The following is a 19,747-nucleotide window of genomic DNA, read 5'->3' as shown; positions in this document are numbered from 1 at the left end:
CTTCCAGAATAGTTCTTTAGAGCCCCTCTCCTTTAGCATGTATTCTGTCATGATGAAAGTTGACATTGTTATCATTGGTGCTGGGTTCAGTGGCTTGTGGGCGCTCTATAAGCTACGGGAAATCGGTTTCAATTGCTTATGCGTGGAGGCTCTATCCGATGTGGGCGGCATCTGGCAATCTACGAGATATCCTGGATGTCGTAACGATACTGTAAGACTCTTCCAAACTGCATGTTATAATCAACAGCATTGTCATATATATGTTCTTTGGGTAATAATTATTGGCTGACCTTTCTTCTTATAATGAGTATAGGATTCTTCTGCATATCAGTTCTCCTTGAAGAACGTGTGGGCATGGAAGGAGCAGTTTCCTCAGCGCGAGGAGATCGCAGCCTATGTTCGGCATATATCTGAGATCTTGGAGTTGAGAGAAAACATCAGGTTCAACACTCACATTAGTAAAGCAGTCTGGCACGCGAAGGGCAAACAATGGGAAATCTACTCTAGCCACGACGGTGCAGAAAAAAAATTTGTCACCGCCAGCTTCTTTATTCCTTGCACGGGTTATACCGGCCAAAGATACATTCCCGATATTCCAGGGTTGACGACGTTCCCGCAAGCCTTTCATACCTCCGAATGGCCTCTTGGGCTCAACACTGATGGAAAACGCGTCGGTGTTATCGGCACTGGTTCGAGCGGTGTTCAAATCATAGAGACATTAGCTCCAGATGTGGCTAGTCTCACTGTCTTCCAGCGAAGTCCAAACTATGCGATACCGCGCCCAGCTTCAGACCATTCAGAGGCCAGTAATTTGAGTCAGCACTCTCAAGCTACTACTACGCACGACTTTCTAGCTACCAGCGTGAATAACTGTGCTGAAAGTCCCGGGGGTTTTCTCATCTGCCCCACGACAGATTGCGATAAACATTATCAGACTTGGGTCCGAAAGAGAGAAAAGCTCTGCAAGGGGCAGCAATTCTGCTGGGAAAATTATCGTGACCTATTCATTAACGAAAACGCCAACAACGAGGCCTACATATTTTGGCGAAACAAGACGCGACAAAAGGTTCAAGATCAGTATAAATGTGATTTGCTCGCACCAATTTGCGCTCCACACCCCTTTGGGGCAAAACGGCCGGCGCTTGAATCGAAATACTTCGAGATTTTCAACCAAAGTAATGTGGACTTGGTTGATCTCAATGACGACGAGATCTTCGAGATCGGCACTACAGGGATCCATATGAAGTCAGGAAAGTTCTACCATCTCGATATAATTGTCCTCGCTACCGGCTACCACTTTGGTACAGGGAGTTTGCTCGCTATTGATATACAAGGCAAGAATGGACTCAGCTTAAGAGAGAAATGGGGTGCTCAGGAGACACTGATTAAGGCTACGCAGCCGAAACCTCAAGGTGTGATGACTTATCTCGGATTGACGTGCGCTGGATTCCCAAATTTACTCTTCATTTGTGGACCGCAAACACCGGCCGCTTTCTCAGTGGCACCCAAAGTTGCCGAGTCTCAAGTTGAATGGATTGGGGACTTCCTTCAGCATGTTTGTCAACACGGATGGATGTGTGATACAATTGAACAGGCAGAAGCAGAATACAAGGAGCGGCTTGGCAATAGAGCTGAGCAGACGCTAATATCACGCACAAAGACATGGTATATGTCAAACAAGCCTGGTCAAAAACACGAGCCTCTGTTTTGGTTTGGAAGTCTCGAGGACTATATGGATCTGTGTCGCACTGTGTCACGAAAAGGTTATATCGGGTTTATAATAGGTTAAAAGGTTTCCGCAGCCAAGATTATAGTAGAGGCAGTAACTCAGTTTAATTTATACACTGGACTTTGAGATGCTCTATAGCTTCAGACATTTAAACACATCTAACGAGGTGCCGATAACTGGGATCTCGATATAAGATTTATTACAATTAGCATCTATTCGGTAATAAATTCGGTTTGTTGGATTTAGAGCATACGAATCTCAACTCACATCAATATCAGTCAAGTTACTTCGGGAGTTACAATCGTTTAGCAAAATGTATAAAAAACCTCATGAGATCCGTATGTGCTCAGTTCAAAATAAGAAACAAGAAATTCGAGCCCATTAAAGCTTAACCTCTTCTCACAACCATTCTTGGCTATGGTATGAAATACGACACATACCTCCCGGATTTTTCTCCCAAGTACACCATAGCAACCATGCTTTCAATTATTATCCTACTCATAAGGATATGGCGTTACCAAATCAGAAGACGTAAAAAGGATCATTTAGACTGGAGAACTAGAGATTGTCTTCTCCCGAGGGACCGTTTTGGGGTCGTCAGAGCTCGCCGGTCTCTCTTCGGCTGAATTGGAACCGGAGAAGTCTACCTTAGCAGGGGGTAGAAGATTAAAGTTAATGTGCTCTATTCGGTATACAGAAACCTATATGGGCAGAAAGGCTTTCATAATTGTACCTTATTGTGCTTTTTTTTCTCAGATCTACGAAACAAGGTGATGAGACGGCCCGACTAAGAGAAGACCATGTCACGTGATCTTTGTTCGTAGACGACATCTAATCAGAACGAAGCAATCGAGTGTATCACTTCCCTTCTCGCCCAACACACCACAACTTGATCAACTTCAGTATATATATATATATATCATCATAACTGCCTTTAGAAATTGAAAACGCCTTTGTATACTGTATATTAGAGGATGGATGAAAAGAGTAATTGGCGCAGTACACCGTGAGGTGCACTGCTATCCCGACGGACAAGGCTGTAGCCCTTGAAGTAGGAATTTTTATCGACGCGTAGTACCCAGGTTCGATCTATTCTACAAAATATTGGCGATACTGGCTGCAACACCATTCTTCTCCTCGCGAAAGCAGTGTATGAAGAATTCTGCGTTTAATCGTTCTTAGAATCATTATAGATTAAGGCTTCTGGTGAAGGTACAAGGAGGGAGAAACTCAAAATTCAGTATCGAAGATTGTCAAATCTCCAGTGTTCAGATCGGCTGCTATGTAGTACTACACTATACTATATGAATCATAATGGTGAGCCTTTCTACAGTACACCATCTAATTTTCCTGAAATATTATGATTCACATTTTTCTTCAGGATAGTTATTCTTACAAAAATATTTCTATACTAGAAATGTGGTTAGTGTGGTATAATAAAGTTATTTTTACTATGAGCGATCAGATGTGTTAGTGTCTCTACTATAAGCTTTGCTTTGTCGTGTCGGATGACCACATCCTATTTCGTTACGATCATCGTCTCGGCTCCTGGGGACAGGCAGGGATAATTATGATAAAGTCCATCACTCTTCTGTGACGTTTTGTCTCGTTCCCTAGTCAGGTGATTTATCTCTAACTCTGGGCAGGTACTATTGAAGCTCTGCAAGCGTTGGCACAGATCCAGCGTTACTTATTCATCATAATACCACCGGTACCATCTTAATCGTGGCAGGAAACATGGGTAACCTGCGGCAGATATACTACAGCATTGTGATCTCCCTTCTCTGTTTCGGTCTGACAATTTTGTTGCGAGTTTGCCATCCTACTCGACATCGTCTCTGGATGAACGTCATCAAGTTCTTGGGCAAGTGGTGGTGGAATTTCTCTCAGCGTTTCAGATCAATAATTTTGGCGGCACCTCACAGTGATGAACCTTTTCGACATGAGGGCGCTGACACTGCACCAACATCGCAATTAAGTATTGACGATATAAAGACTAAGCTCTATGAAACCTGCACGAGCACTCTGGATCGTCACGCACAGATAATATCTCTCTCTAGGAGCACTGTTTCAACGCCTGAGGTGGATCGGTGTCGAGACATACACGCCAAAACTGAGTGCGAGGAGGAGTCGACACAAATCAAGAATGACAAATTTCTCTCGTTCATCAAGTCAACGAATGCGTCTAACAAAGTCCCTGTCTTCTATCAAAAGCTGATCGTTTACGATTCGAGAAATGCATTTAAAAATCCAATTAGGCAGGCTCTGGCCACAAATGGGCCAAAGATACGACTGAACTCGCTGGCTATTGTCGAGAAACTGAGGCCTGTGCGTCCTCTTGTGCTGTGTCGACCGGGGAAATCTGTGATTGCAGCTCAGGAATTTCTCTCTGTAAACACCATTCAGACAATGTACGCTGTTAAGGCCAATGACAACGCGCTCCTACTGTCTACACTGTGGCATACCGGAATTCACCGATTCGAAGTTGCCTCCATTTTCGAGATCAAAGATATCTTACACAGTCTACCATCTCATAGCGCTCCATCCTTGTGCTTTATGAACCCCGTAAAGCCGCAAGAGGATATTAGGAGTGCGTACTTCGACTATAATGTTCGCGCATTCGCCCTCCAGTCCGAGAGCGAGCTCGAGAAGATTGTTCGCGCCACTTTCAAAGACAACCAAGAAGCTCAAGATCTGGAGTTGTTTGTTCGTCTACTTGTGAGCTCAGGGCACGCCAAACTGAACTTAAACACAAAATTCGGAATCGAAGGCTTGCCTGCCATTAGGTTACTACAACGTCTGAAGCGCGAAGGGCGCAAGATTGGTGTCTGCTTCCACGTTGGTAGCCAAGTAACAGATTCTAGTGGCTACACCCACGCCATTCGCGAAGCCCACCAGCTGCTAACTCAGGCAGAAGTCCAAGTCAGATTTTTGTCTGTGGGTGGAGGGTTTGGAGTGACCTACCCTGGTAACGAGGCCCCTAGTGTGACTGAATGTCTTGAAGTGATAATCAAAGCATGCCAGGAATATTTTAAAGAGGCCGACATGGAGATACTCTGCGAGCCTGGACGTGCATTATCTGCAAAGTCGGAGTCGCTAGTGGTGCGAGTAGAGGAGCGTCGTGGTCAAGAGCTTTATATTAACGCGGGCTGTTATCACATCCTCTATGATGCCGGGAACCTCAAATGGCGTTTTGAAGTAAAATTGCTCCGTGCGATGACTTCAGACGCTGAAATTCGAGAATTTGTCTTTTGGGGTCCGACCTGCGATAGCCTGGACTACATGCCGGGACCATTTCTCCTCCCCGAGGACGTCAGAGAGGGTGATTATCTCGAGATTATGAATACTGGAGCCTATGGACGGGTGCTTGCCAGCCGCTTCAATGGTCTAGGAGAACACGGACTGCTAATAGTGGATGACCACTCGGAGTAAAAAACAGTCTTGCAGCTATCTAGAATTTTTGTATGCGTGTGCAGTTAACCAAGTCTACAAACGGCAATGCAGGATAGTGAACGAAGGAGAACTATGTGGATAACCGACTTTGCTTAACCGAAAATGAGGCTATAGTATCGAGCATACAGCACAGTAACATTCCATAATATGGTATTTTACTCTAGCTAGACAACACACTAAATCATTCCAATTAAGTTTAAGAAGATGTACTGCTACACGTCTCCTTCCCAGGATCAAAGCACCTCTCAAACAGAAGTTGTCTTCTTCTCTGGAGAGCCTGCTCAAAGCTGTACAATGAATCCACCCAATATCGAAGGCGATAATGTTAAGTTTCGAGCAGCAATGATGACACATCGATCTGTTGTCTAGCTGGCAGCGCGTGCTTTCAGAGTTCGGTAAGTCTTGCTCACTATCCTTAAAGCGTGATTTTGGAGCGCGTCAAGAACCAGTGTTACTGTATGGCTAGCAGAACGATACTTATTATAGTCGGCGGTTATTGCTTCACGGGCGGGCGGGAAGATCGCGGCTACGGATCGAGTTCCTATTGGAATTTCTTGGCTCCACTTTGTCATGGCTTCCTATTGTAGGCGAACTTAGTTCCTGGCCACTACCCTCCCGCGCGAAGTTTCCGCCAGATACTTCACGACCAACATAGTTTCCTGCCTAGAAAGAAGTCGTCTGGCTGTCGCGCAGGTCAAGAAGCGCTTATGAAGACAGGAATGCTTCTCTGTATACAGGTCTAACACTTGCGCCACCAACCACCTATTGTTCAACAAGTTCCAGATTTACCAAGCCACTCACACCCCGGAGAAAATGACACCCCGATGCCGTGAGCCAGAGATCACCTGCAAACTTCCTATTCCAATCACGGAGTAGTGACGGCTGCAGCCCGTCGAGTGGGTACCTCCCGCGAATTTTTGTAGTAGATGTATCCTCTTCTATGGCGGGTGCTTTCGTCGGGGTTTCTCTTCGCAACGCCGAATCTCTGCCACGCCGTAATGGGCTGACCTACTTGCGACCAGCATTCAATGCTTTCTTTGGGAAACCACGGAATCTTTGTTGAGGATACTTGATACCATATGTACCACCAACATATTGAGCAGCGCCTATTCCTGAGCTTGTGGACGGATTCGTCGAGGTGGTCGAGCCTCCAAAATTCCTTCGCCTGACAAGGACATGCATCTGCGTCGTAGGGCATACCCGCGTGGTGCTTCGGGCATGATATCAGCTGCTCTATCTTTTCTAGTTTACGTGGTATTCTCGCCTCTAGATGCCGAATGATGGTGTCCCCAAGAAAAGGAGACATATTCTTTCTTGTATACTGTGGAGCAAGATGCAATCTCTCGAAAGCCCATACGTTGAGATATTGCACAGTTTTGCACTCACAGTACTGGTATACTGCATTCTAGGTGGCATCAGAGTCTACCAACACTTCTGAAGGTATGCCACGACACCAACCTCAGACCACTGGAAGCCATGGGCTATTGATGAATGTGAGGAAGTGACTTCTCTACATTTGACATGCCCGATTGCTAATGAAAGTGCTGTAGTTTCACCCGAGGTTATAGTAGACTGTCGCGGGGAGTAAAGTTCATCCCCGTCGAACGGTAGTCACGACCTTCGCTGGCGGCGGAGTCTGAGCCGGGAGGCCACATCAAGATCTAGCTTGTCTCACCATGCTACAGTATACTGCATGATACGGAGGAGAGCTAGAGTTCGGACACTCTCACCACACTGTATAACAACCGACCTAAGGCAGGTGAGTGCCTTTACTCCTCCCTGTAGCTGGAGCTAGCTGCAGCCCTGAAACCTCACCTGGGCCTTGCTCAGGTCACTTGTGGAAACTAATGCAGGTTAGCTACATACCACAGTACTGTATAGCACTGATAAGTATTCAAGTACGAAAGGTGGTCAGTCGGAAGGTCACCAAAAACAATTCAGCGACCTTCTAAGCTAGTTCTAACCGCTACTCGTGGCAGCAGAGCTTAGCGGGCGCCTCATAGTAATGGATGTTAAACATTATGACACCGATGGTACTGTATTGGAATATCCAAGACTTTTAGGCTCGTCCACGATTCTGAGGCGCAACCCGAGTCGCACGATCTTGGCATGTGAACTTGGGCGATACGCCTACACCAGGATGACGGGCCGGCACAGAAAGACCAATTAGAATGTATTTTGGCAATCTAGCTATGCAGTAATCGGCCAAGGTGAGTTTTATTTGCCCTGATTTCTCCCTTTGAGACATGCAGGCTACCACCAATAGCATATCACAGGCAGCCGCCGGCACTTAACACATGAAACTCCGCTAACCCTCCAGAGTATAAACCTTCCCAGCAACAGGCCCGTGCACGCCAAGCTGTCAACAAGTCAAATAACCCTTTTTCAGCATCGATTCGAACCCATCAACCCTCAAATCTCTAAAAATGTCAGGCATTGCCAAAGAAATAGCGGTAATAAAGCAGACGATCGGAGAGCTGAAGTCAACCGTTGAATCACACATCAGACTCCCCAGAACTGGGCGCAAAGACGCCAAACACTTCCGGGGTGGCGAACCTTCTCGGGAGGAACCGAAGTGGGCGTCCACCATAAGACTTCTCTTGGACAAATGCTCAACTAGTATTCATAATGTTGAGGAAAGGCTTCAAAAACATCCCGGCCTATACGATGGCGACGAATCCAACAGTCAGCCGTCTCCTGAGGAGAATCGTCCGGAATTGGTTGAAGAGCATCATTCAGTTCAGAACAACAGCGGCCATGTTCCCACCACTCTGGCTACTAATGATGGTCAGACACTACAAACCTTTCTAGGTCCGGTCGATACTCCCGTTGCAGCAAAAGGTACCAGATCTTGTCAGTTCTCCAGCTTCATTCCTTACAGCATTGAGGATGGTGTCGTTGTTCTCGCTCCCTCCAGCTCTCAATATCGTGACATACCGTTGCTACTCTCGGAGGCTCAAAAACTGGGGGCTCGTGAAACAGGAGTCTTTAAATACCGACTGCCCAATGATCTTGACTTAGCTACCCCGGCTGTCAGCAATGATATCATGAAGGTGTCGAGATTCTCTCCTTATTTTGATTCCAAGGGGCTTCAACGCATATCCAGAACCGAGCAAATGGAGACACTCAAGGCCGGTAATCTCGAGGCACAACCTGCAGAGCCAGCCAAACTAGCCGAGATTTTGGAACAGCGCCTTATGGATCCTGAAACCATGAGTAGAATACGTTACTGTACAGATATTCCTGCGCGAACAGCAGAGGACCGCCGTCGCCTTGGCTTGCCTAAGGAGTCGCCGATTTGGCCTGTGAAGGATAACCAGTTGGAGCGAACCAGAGAACAAACCCCCGGCGTCCACTGGCCATACGGGTATATTGCCAGTGAGTACGGCTCGTTCTTCGCCACTCACATTGAGGACGGGATTTTGGTGTCCCTCAACGCTATGCACAGCGGTTCAGCGACATTATGGAACGTGGTAGCCCCGAGTGACGGCTATCTTATCGAAGATCAAGTCACAGGAACATGCGCACAGAAGGTACGCCACGCGTCTCTTTGGATGCGCCATTCGGATCTAGAAGCCATAGGGGCTTCGTTTGTCTCATTTGTCCAACGTCCGAAAGAGGTGGTGGTGGTGTGGGGAGATGCCTACCACGGAGGTGGCACTGCTGGGCCCAAAGTCGCTGAAGCCGTCAACTATGCCCCTCCCAATTGGAGCATCAATGGCTATGCTGAATGTGGCTCGGAATGCGATGGCTTTCCTATTCCGAACGCGTCGCTCGAGTTCCGCGATGCGGACACCCCACAACGCGAGCAATGGGAAGATCTTGCACAAAGCAACCAACCGATAACATCATCGAGACGCCAACATGCCGTTACGCGCACCAGGGAGCCCGCGGCAAAGCCTGCGGTTGATGGTGGCCTGCCAAAAAGGTCCCAGAATGACCCAACCCTGTTAGAAAGGCGGCCAAAGCGGGTCTGCGTGGCGCCGTCTGCAACAGTCGCTCATGGCGATCTTTCCAGGCGCCTTATTTCACACTTGGTGGAGGCCATACACAGCAGAGACGCAATCCTACAATTCGTAGAGATTATCCGCGGTCGCCGCCTAATTGATCCTACAGTGTTGCGAACAAACCAAAAGGATGGTGGGGATTCGATTCTAAACGCCCTCCACAAAGCATCGAACAAGACAAAGTATCATCAATTTCTAACTCGCTTGTTTCAAGCTCGCCTTGCTCAGGATGCAACGAAGTACATGGGAAGCCGGCATCGACTTGCTAAAGGTAAGATTGAAAAGATTCTCCACGGCACAGGAATGAGCTCCCGTCAGTATTCCCACCATAGAGACCGGGGCCGAGGGTGGCAAAGGTACCAGGAGGTTTTACCGGGTATCCTAGGTTTTCTTCTGTTTCAACCCCATTCTTTTCAGTTTTCCTCAGAAGACTGGATTTCTCTGTCAAAAGATGAACTCATCGCCCTGAAAGACCAACTCAATCCAGAACGCATCGCCACGCTGTGTACTGCAGGAAATCTATTGGAGAAATCACTGCTGGAACATTCCGCCGATGACGTCGATTATATGTGGGAAAACACGAGCGTACCCGTGGACAAACTCTCTGACAAAGATTTGCTCGCTTCTCTGAGAATGTTTCCGTCAACGGACGTGAACATATATGACAAAGATGCGTACCCAAAATGGCCGAAGCCTAACCGTTGGCCCACCGACGTATATTGGCCGTGCGACGACCCGACTTCGGTGTCTCCGTCTGCCAGAACACAGTGTGAACTGTGTAACGAAAGTCAATGTGGATGTACCAACATTAGTCTCGAAACACCGCCGCGAATTCGGATGTACGAGGGCAAAGGCCGAGGGTTGCAAGCTGTTGCCAGGGACGCAGGTCAGGTCGCCTACAAGAAAGGGGATCTTCTCGGAAAATTCACGGGGGTTCTTACGCCTCCGAAGGCATGCCGCAATGGAAGATGTATTGAGGTTTTGAGGCATGATCTCGATGAGACAAAGCCCGTGCATGTAGCACTTATCAACAGTGAGGATAGAGGGAACATCTTTCGGCTGATGAATTGTGATTGTGAGCCCACGGTTGAAGTGTCGGGAATGGTCATTTCTGGTAGGTTTGAGCTAGTGGTCCGGGCCCGGAGCGATATCCGCGATGGGCAAGAACTGACCTTTAACTACGGTCGAGGCTACTGGGGGGAAAAGCCATGTCCCTGCCCGAAATGCACACTTCGAAAGTCACGTGATCATAACTACTTTGATGTAGTTATGAGCACGTGATCGTGAGCTTTGAACACAACCGCGAAATGCTTGGAAAATATTTCCGGGAACTGTGCAAGAGTATAGCGTTATGAGCCAGCATACGCAGCTTACAGAGGGCCTTGCTGCTGCCTAGTTCGAAGACCTCAGTTGAACAGAAGGCGTCGGGATCCTTAGAGTCTAGAGAATATTCCAGCCACACTGGAATATACAGGAAATTTGATTCGCATTGTAGGACAAAATCATAACATAAATCTATGCAAGGATCTAGTGATCAAAGTTTGGGTACTTGCAAGACCTGCGCAAAATGAGAAGAAGAGTCTGTAAGCGTATATGCCTCCCGTCCAGCGGGGTTTCCGTTCCGTGACGTTGCAGCACGACCTCAATTCTCGCTGTTGATCCCACCATCGGGGTTCTGGATCTCTACCGCTTCTCCCTGGGTAGAATCACTATCATTTTCCGAACATGTCGTCTTCTGGTGTATATACATCTTCAAAAGAGTTGCCGCAATCATCATGTGCGGGTTCCATAGGAGAAGGAGGTTCACAAGGAGAATCGACTTCTGCTAGCGGTGGCGATAGAATGCAGTTTCTTTGTAGAAACGCTTCAGTCTTCTGGTCACGCGGACTTTCTGTGAAGTTGCCTTTGGTATTCATGTTGCGTTGCTCGATCGGGTATTTGTTCCAGTATTCTGCTTCAGCCTCGGGGAACAGAGGAAGCGGACTGCCAAACCGGGCGAACCTTCACCAGATACTGTAGACGACCGTGCAATTCACGATGTGCTAGAAGGCACTCGGAATGCCACGACTCTAAACCGGGCTTGGTGTCCGATGTGATGAAACACTATCACATGCCCTCCTCGCTTCCGTTTCGATGGTTGAACTTGCGGCGCTATGACGCTGCTGAAAAGCTTGTGCCTTGATCTTTACCATGTCTCCGTTGGGGTGTCTTGATACTATACAAGGATAATCGCGTTTCTAGATTTATAGGATTTCTTGCGCGACCTTCCCACGATTGTACGTGGTCGCAGCTGACCTGACGATTTAGGCGGGAATAGAACGGCATGGAAGGTCTTCAGAATTGGCTGCGTACGTCATGTTCTCCAATCCCCTTTCTTGAAAATACATCTCCCTAGGCCCAAAATTGATCGAGAAAAGGACGTTGATTGCCCAGAACGTTCGTCCTCTGAAACATGTTGTACGGTACAGTATGCTCCCAGAATTGCCCACCTTCTATTTGACTTTCGTTACAGCAGTCCTGCATAGCACCACAGATAATGTCGCTTGTTATACTTTAGAGCCAGAAGGGCGAGGACCTTAATGAGAAAACTTTTCGTTTCATTCCTGAAGTTTCTTCATGTCCTTTCGAGAAAGAGTATTATCAGGTTGAACTTGTCATCTCTGTGAAGGAGTTACAGTATTGTGACACACTTGTAGATTTTTTCTTAGGAATTTGAATTACACGAGGCTGGCTGGCTTTCACCATTCGCCTCTCTTGGGCCACCCCCACGGTGAAGTCCTGGTCAGTTTCACAAAGGACGTCCTTCTTCGCAACTAAGTGCTCTGAAATTATATTAGTCCGTGAAGACAGCTTCCTAATGCGAACAATGAGGGTCTTACGTGGCGTTGCTCTTAGGCTACTGTCCAGAACCTCAGCTAGTGATTGAAAATACTGTTTTGGAACGCTTTCAAGGCCAAAGACCCTCTCTAGGTCCACAAAGCTATGACACTGTTGCCCCTTATTTTTATGATCATCGAAGATACATGGCAACGATGGGGGAATCGAGCAACTCTGGATTCTTGGAGCTTTAGATTAGACAGGTCAGCAACGCCGGATTCAGTTCGGTGACGCTAATATACTTTCAGTCTCTGACGGATGCGTTTCGTTTCTATGCTGATTCGCCATTCCTGACCTGCCCAAGGGCTCTAGTAGATTAATGGTGTAATCTACGAGGACAAAAAACGCTGGGAAACCATTTCGTTGATTGTAAAGGAGCAAGGAGAAGATATTTGAATCGAGTATCGGATCAGAACTTTAGACGAGACATACTGTGGTACAGCTATCGCCCGTAACATGTTGGCCACAAAACTTAGTCTGATACAGTACGCCATCTTAGCTACACTTTATCCCGTTCCTAATAGAAACCACAATTAATTAATTACATCATAGACTGTTCTAGCCGCTAATTAAGTGTCAGCTATGCAGCGTTCGACTATGAGTAGGATACCTCTACTAAACAATCATAATATCTATGCTGTATTTACGTACATATCGAAGTCTTCTCAAACTCTTCTATATTTCTGTTTATTAATAAACAACTTATCTGCGTTAGTGTATAGTTGTACTATGAACGCGACTAATAGAACTTAATCTATAACATTTATTTAATTCGCGTTTTGCTTAGTTACCTAAATTACTGTCACTAAGAAGCTCTATTAAGCGCTTAGTTAACCTTAGTGCGATAGTTAGTAGTGAGGAGTGCGCTAGATAAAGTGTAGATAAACAATATAGAAAGTATATATAGTGTGCGAGACTTACTTATTAATACTTCTTAATTAATAGTCTATTAAGTGTTTTGTAAGATGTGAAGAGTGATTTTTAAGACTTTAACGCGTTATTTATGAGAGATGTATCGTGTTGTTCAGCTCCTTCTGGAACTTAGAGACAGTTAGACTGTTTCTGAGAGTTCTTAGCGGACACCACGTGGAGGTGGGAACCCGTCGTCCGCCTTAGATATACTCATTATGTGTCTAACTTTGAAAAGATTCTCAATTTCAAATCTTTTGCCTCTGAATCTATCTTCCGCACACGGCCTTGCGTGTGGGCAATCATCTCCCGCTTAGGGCGATCACTTGATATAAACTACACTTGATACTTATCCTAACGAATTTGTTTTGCTCTAAGCCCGTCTGAGACTTCTCCCTAGCTCTATTTAGCGTGTAAGATTAGTCGCTCGAGATATTGGATTTTGTAGACCATAGAGAAGAATTATAATATTGTAGATACTCAATTGATTTGTTCCGACGACAAATACTCTGGAGGCCAGATAACTCATTATACGTCTCCGTAAGCCATTTACATTCGGATTTCCCACTCGGGCCCCAGGAGCGCATATCAGAACCTCATTGTCGTCTTTTCGGGCCAATCGAGCCTAGCTCCGTCCCTGGTTCTCGCAAACTGAATCTACCGCCTGTAAAATAGACTGTAGGTACAATAGTCAGGCCACTGAAGAGCCCAAATGTCCATGTCAGTGTCTTCCAACCAGAAACCCTGGTGATAACCCCACCCCACAGTGGACCTGCTAGTAGTCCACCAGCGAGAGACAAAGAGTAGAGTGCATAGGCTTGAGCTGTAGCATTTCGTGACTTCGAACTTCCTGATTGTTCACGGTTGTGGTGTTGTATCGCGAATGTGATTTCTGCCATGAGTGGTGATCCTGCAAGCGTAGACGCCACACCCAGCAGCGTAAGTAAGGCGGATAATAGAACGACGTGAACTACGCCGGCGCGTGAGACCAGTCTCATCAGTACCCAAACAGGACATTCCAGGATAAATGCCGATCCCACAATCCACTTCGGGCCGTATTTGTCAGTCAATACTCCTGCGTACGGCGACAAGAAGGTTGGCAAGACTACCGGAATGAAAATCAGTCCGGCCCCTTGAGCATCCCAAGAAAATGTCTCTTGAACAAATATGGGCAACACTGCATCTAAGCAGGCGATCAGCGTGGTGGCCACAAAGGTCGCCCCTAGGGCAACTTGAAGACGTCGACTTCGTAATAGTTGTAGTGTTGAACTAGGGCCCAATGAAGTCGACCTTCTCTTTTCTTGGACGAGACTTTTGACTTTGGAGTAGACCATATGTGCATCATTTTCGGACGAGAGCATCTCAATATCAGAGTCAATTCGAAGAGGGGACGGAATGATCTGGGGAGCGCCATTGTCCCCGAAACTGGTGGTCCAGTATTTGTGATTTTGAAGTTGAAACCAGAGCGCTGCCGTCCCAGGTTCGATCACGGCAACCCGCCAAATCACGTCGAGCGCGAGGAGGCCGAACGCAAGGCCAAACACCGATAAATATCCGCCTTGATCGAACAACAGACCCCCAATGATAGGAGCGAGAAAAAGTGCGAGCGTCATCCCCAAACTGCAGATCCCAGTGGTCTTTCCCACCTCGTCTTCTTTGACGCTCTCGATGGCTAAGGTAATTCCTGCAGTCCACGTAAAAGCACTTGATATCCCCTGCAAAATTCGACCAATTACCAGTACCTCAATAGACGAACCGACAGAAAGAAGGATGGTTGCGGATCCTAGTGCGAGGAGTCCCAAGATGAATGTCGTACGGCGTGAACTAAAATAGTTCGTCACCCATCCTGCTAATGGTGATACAAGAAGCCAGGCACCGGAATAACAAGCTAAGAGGATTGAAGTCCAGATTCCTACTATTCATATAGGTTAGATTAGCTTTCCCTTGAAGCTTCTTCTTCTGGGATCTTACCATCATGAGGGGCAATACCAGCACGTTGTGTCAGGATGAAGGGAAAAATCGGCACAACCTAAAACAGTGTAATGTAAGTAAGGTTTAGTCCAATTCGCCTGCGCATGAGATCTTACTATCCCATAAAGAAAGCAGTCTGTAAAGATTGCCAGTGTGCAGGCGCTGATTAAAAATGCCTTGGAAGCCCTGATGTTGAGACAGACTGGTCTGCGTGAACGTCTACATACTTCACGAGGCGTGTTTCGAACAGACTTCACAAAGCTCAATACTGACATCTTAAATTTCGATGGGGGGAGAGGTACTGTCATGAATAAGACTTTGAAAGTAATTGTTGGCGGACTGATCACGATGGAATTCAAAACGCAGAGTTATGCTTCCATAGTGATGTATTAAATACTTACCATGAGGCGGATCCGGACGCACGAATGTGGATATATCTCTGCGCGATCTTAGCTTCCCCTTCATGTCAGTAACCTGAAATGCATCTCCTAGCTGTACTATCTAGAACTGTTCTTTGATTACTTATAGTTTCACATCTTCCTTGTAAATACCCAATTCGCTACGGTATGTGGTTCGAAGCTATCCAATAAACAAGTTTCTCTTTTGTATTCACCTCACTCAGAGAATTCGTCGAGCAATAGAGAGGGCGCAGAAGCAAACTATATCTATTGCTTCTTCTCAGCAAACTCCATTAGCATCCCACGATTGCCTTGGTCTGTGGAATTTTTGTAGGATCCTAGAAGCTTAATATTCCATTGTTTCACTGTTTCATCGCGTTATGAACCAGTCCCCGTAGGTGCCTAATCATTCGAGCGGCGGCTATTTTTAGCCTACGCTAATTGTTATATATGGCTAGCGGTTCTTGAGGCTTCCTGCATACTTATACAGGTGTCTTCGAACCCGTCTCGCATTCGTTGCTAGAATCTGAGAAAGATTGATGATGACATCAAAGAAAGGGTCAGAAAATGGAATACTACCAAGCTGATGATCTTAGCTACAACCACGAGCCGCTGTCGCCTCGGCCATCGGTCAAGCCAAAGATTGCCTCTCTGTTGACCGTTTTAACAGCGGGTATGATTGCGTTAATAGCTAGCGGTCCACTTTTACGTCACTCTGTGCGTCATCTCGTTAACTGCTTGCGAGTTATCATTGAAGAATTGCAGCGGTCGCACGTGGCTGAGGCTGTCGACTGTCTCCTTAAGTACGTCGATAGCTTCAATTAGGTAGTGGACGAACTGATCTGTAATGATCTTGTAGTCAAATTTTGGCAAAGCAGCAATCTCCCTCCAAAAGAGCAATCATCTCGCGAGTTTCTTGGAGTGCTTTTCGAGGTCCGCCATTTCGAACCATCAACTTCAATCGGGCTTCCGCCAACCGCATTGATCTCAGATGTTGGGCTTGCTCATCCAAAACATTCTGCCCCAGTATGGTCGTGTTGACCTTTTTCTCGGCCACAAAGTTCACTATACTCTAATCAGTGCGAATAACCTCACTAGTGATAAGGATTGATACTTTGTAGAAAATGCAGATTGTCCATCCTATCTCTGGCTCGTGAACCAGGCATTTGTAGACACGGATTCAAGATAATGATAGTGGAAAATGATCTCAACAACTCTAGACTTGGACAGAATTTATAGGGTACAGTATTGTGAAAACGACTTCTCTAGTACGAGTACAACAGACAGAACGCAGTCCTAGTCGCACCCTCCCTAGCGACAAGACCAATGTCAGAAAGGGATAGCATAGCCTGCCTATATTTTTCGACATTTTGCGAGAGTAAGTCGCAATGTGTTTCAGGTGGAGAAGGCAGATTCGGGAGAAGCTGTTCAGTACTGTACTGCATCTTGAAGCTCGTGTGAAGACTGGAGTAATCTGATTCTAACCGGGTGGTTCTGTTGGTCCCTAGAGTTGACACCCTCCGTACCCTAAACGCATCTTCCAATTCTTCCTTCTTTTTAAACAACTAGTGTGGCACATTGTCGTTTAGTTCGGTAGCGGATTTCTTTCGTATCTCATGGAGGAGCCATTTCCACCATAGCGTCAGTGTGCAAATAGGCCACGAGACCTCGCTTTTAGTAACACGCCGCTTTTACATTGTGTAGATATATATCTAGCGTACACACGTCATTCAAATGCTACAATAGGTACTGCAGGATACATTCTGTACAGCGCGAAAATGGAAGCTACTAGCAACTACAAGCCGAATCAATTCTCATGTTATGCTTCCTTGGTTACTGTGCCTATATTCACGGCACAAGATAATCCTTATCCCAAAGTCTTTATCGCGGCACACGATGAGTTTCTTCGCGCTTTTCCAGAAGAAGAGAGAATTCGCATATCCAAAACGCCTCATATCGTCCAGAAGCTCTTCCCTAGCGTCTCAAGCTGGAACTCGATAGTTGCGATGGCATACTGGCTCTCGTACAGTCTAGCATTTACCTCTAGATTGAGAACAGCAACCGAAAATAGCACCCTCTACGGGCTCTTCGAGATTTTGAAGATATTCCATGAGAACGGTCCAATTCTGGAGGATGGCCAAATGTCCTCCCACGCCGGAGATGTATGGAGCCAAAGCGCCATGCTGAGAGATTTTATGATCTCGCTGCTCCCACTGGAGATTGTCAGGGTTGTATTTCGACGCATCCGTGAGGTAATCATGGCATACATAGAGGAACATCTTTTCAGTTCCGCCAGTTCTTACATTTTAAAGGATTACCTGGTTATACGTTGCAAAACCATCGGCCTCGAACCATGCTTTGCGATTTTGGGATTGGACACAGCACACATTCCATTGAAGACCTCTGACTTCTTGTTGGACCATTTGAAAACTTTGGTCAATATCGCCATCGTCTTGCAATCTGATCTCGCAGGTTTGCAGAGGGATATAGACCATGTTGATTCAAAGAACATTATTTTAGCCCCCAGCCGGTCAGAGCGTAAAGCGACTGGCAGTCGAAAACGGGAGATACATGATTACTTCGGCGAAATAATGGGGACCATTTGGCATCACAATCGGGCTCATAGTCTAGCTATACGATTTCTTGAAAAGATAGAAAAGATCGGTTCTCTCAAGGAGAAGCAGCAAGCTCGGGTTTTGTATAAGCTGTTCGGGACACACTGGCATTGGAGATATCAGCAGGAAGACTCTATTCATGTCCCAAAGTAGCAGTCTTGTCGAGAGCGCGACAATAGTATCATACTTTCCCCATCATCACGCGAATAACATAATAGTCCGAGAAGGTGCAGTTACTTCTCACTTTCCAGATTTCTGACCCTAATTGATACTCAGGTTGACTAAGGACAGCAGTCTCCATTCCTTATACGTCTTCCGCAGCAGGCGCTGCAGGCTTGCACGAGTCTGTATATTTGACTCGAGGACTGCGCCAGCTCACGAAAAGCTCCAGTCTGTCCCAAACGAGGATGCTCTAGGAGCCTTCATGGCATATTACCGTACTCGACGACGTTTCCTGGCCTGTCCCTCGCCTTCGTTCTCCTCACGCTCTTTTCGCTTCCTATGATCAGGAGTGCCAAAATCACAGTTGAGACCTTGCATGTCCATAAGATCACGCACTGCGTATGGAGATCCACTGATATGCTGAGGATGCGATGACCCTTCTTGAAGGAGAACGGACAATGTGTCTTTTGTTTCAAATTCGACTCTTCTGCGAAAGTGTCCCGCGTGGTCGAAGAATGAACGATCGTCGATCGATTCAGAGGTCCAATGACCATCCACTATAAATTTCGCCGCCCGTTTGGACAGCTGTCCTAGCAGCTCACCAAACCCGGGACTCTTCCGAGACAACCGACAGAAAATATAGCCGGATCCAGAATACTTGCCCTTCATTCTCCTCGGCTTCGACTCGAGTTCAAAGTAGAAACGCGTCGCAACGAGACAACGCGCGACAACGTCGACATCCACCGACCGACAGAACTGCTCCCTGGCATTTTTTGCCAGCTCGCGCATTTTGACTGTATCATCTAAGTCGACCTCCTTGTCCAGTTTAACGTTGAATCGAAAGTATCGCCCATCTAATTCAGTACGACGTCCATTCTTGAACGCTTGGGCGATTTTTTGGCCGTTGAGTAATTCCAAAAAGGCTCTATAGGATCGTGACAGGAAGCCCTCTCTCCAGATTGCACGCAGTCTGCTAGAGTGCGACGTTGGTAGGTGTGGTCCTGAGGACCCGGTGCCAAGGGAGATGACAACATTTGGTTTTCGAATCGGTGGCCACACCACGGGTATTTCCCATAGAGGGAGGTCGACGGGGTTATTCCTCCACAGAGCTCCGTCTTGAAAGCTTCCCACTCCCTGAATGCGCTTCGCTGGAAAATACCTTGTGACACTGTGAGTTGTTCAGAATTTGGAGAGGGTTGGACACCAACATACCACGGTGCTGCAGATCCGCACATTGCTCTTGCACGCATTCAAAGTCATCTTTCCGTTTTCTAAAGACCTGTGACAGAAGAAAATAGAAGATGGTCACTTACATCTCCCACAGACGAATCCTTTTCTTCCCATCCTGCGACCGAATAATTCGGTAACCTGTTCATTCATCAAAAATCGCTCACATACTGGCAGCTCGGGAAATAAAGTACCAGAGTCCTGCGGCCGCGGTCCCATTCCGTTATAATTAGTGAAGAGGCAGGGTTCTGTTTCCTGTACCGTGGTCACCGGTATTCCCACTTTCGCGCCGATAGCGGTTGCATGTGAATAGTCCAAGATGCCCACATCACTGCCGAAAACGTCTTTCAGTGCACCTTCTAGATTATGAGCTGGGTACAAACCGTCGGCCAAATACGA

The 19,747-nt window shown here is 46.8% G+C and overlaps 6 protein-coding genes across 6 annotated transcripts; 4 read left to right on the top strand and 2 right to left on the bottom strand.

Moving 5' to 3' along the window:
- Positions 1 to 37: 37 nt before the first annotated feature.
- On the top strand, positions 38 to 1,789 carry PV06_11537 (uncharacterized protein; the record flags this gene model as incomplete). The annotated part of the gene is made up of 2 exons (XM_016413229.1): positions 38 to 211; positions 314 to 1,789. The coding sequence occupies 2 exons, from the start codon at positions 38 to 40 to the stop codon at positions 1,787 to 1,789; spliced, it is 1,650 nt and encodes a 549-aa protein (XP_016256389.1).
- A 1,677-nt stretch (positions 1,790 to 3,466) lies between these two features.
- PV06_11536 (uncharacterized protein) lies at positions 3,467 to 5,161 on the top strand (the record flags this gene model as incomplete). Its single annotated transcript, XM_016413228.1, has 1 exon — positions 3,467 to 5,161. The coding sequence occupies one exon, from the start codon at positions 3,467 to 3,469 to the stop codon at positions 5,159 to 5,161; it is 1,695 nt and encodes a 564-aa protein (XP_016256388.1).
- A 2,447-nt stretch (positions 5,162 to 7,608) lies between these two features.
- On the top strand, positions 7,609 to 10,629 carry PV06_11535 (uncharacterized protein; the record flags this gene model as incomplete). The annotated part of the gene is made up of 1 exon (XM_016413227.1): positions 7,609 to 10,629. One exon carries the CDS (start codon positions 7,609 to 7,611, stop codon positions 10,468 to 10,470), a length of 2,862 nt encoding a protein of 953 aa, XP_016256387.1. The 3' UTR covers positions 10,471 to 10,629.
- A 55-nt stretch (positions 10,630 to 10,684) lies between these two features.
- PV06_11534 (uncharacterized protein) lies at positions 10,685 to 11,250 on the bottom strand. The gene has a single exon (XM_016413226.1). The coding sequence runs from the start codon at positions 11,103 to 11,105 to the stop codon at positions 10,902 to 10,904; it is 204 nt and encodes a 67-aa protein (XP_016256386.1). The 5' UTR covers positions 11,106 to 11,250; the 3' UTR covers positions 10,685 to 10,901.
- Positions 11,251 to 17,122: 5,872 nt separating this feature from the next.
- Positions 17,123 to 18,112, top strand: PV06_11533 (uncharacterized protein; the record flags this gene model as incomplete). Its single annotated transcript, XM_016413225.1, has 1 exon — positions 17,123 to 18,112. The coding sequence occupies one exon, from the start codon at positions 17,123 to 17,125 to the stop codon at positions 18,110 to 18,112; it is 990 nt and encodes a 329-aa protein (XP_016256385.1).
- A 220-nt stretch (positions 18,113 to 18,332) lies between these two features.
- PV06_11532 (uncharacterized protein) lies at positions 18,333 to 19,661 on the bottom strand (the record flags this gene model as incomplete). Its single annotated transcript, XM_016413224.1, has 4 exons — positions 18,333 to 19,280; positions 19,334 to 19,360; positions 19,435 to 19,489; positions 19,543 to 19,661. Coding segments are annotated over 4 exons (1,090 nt in total), but the record flags the coding sequence as incomplete, so codon positions are not given.
- Between the last annotated feature and the right edge of the window lie 86 nt (positions 19,662 to 19,747).

The sequence above is a fragment of the Exophiala oligosperma genome (genome assembly GCF_000835515.1).
Source record: "Exophiala oligosperma strain CBS 72588 unplaced genomic scaffold supercont1.39, whole genome shotgun sequence".
Classification (NCBI taxonomy): domain Eukaryota; kingdom Fungi; phylum Ascomycota; class Eurotiomycetes; order Chaetothyriales; family Herpotrichiellaceae; genus Exophiala; species Exophiala oligosperma.
This window is presented reverse-complemented; position numbering and strand designations above follow the sequence as displayed.

Coding starts and splice junctions, on each gene's coding strand:
- PV06_11534 (XM_016413226.1), bottom strand. CDS start 11,105: ATGAATACCAAAGGCAACTTCACAGAAAGTCCGCGTGACCAGAAGACT.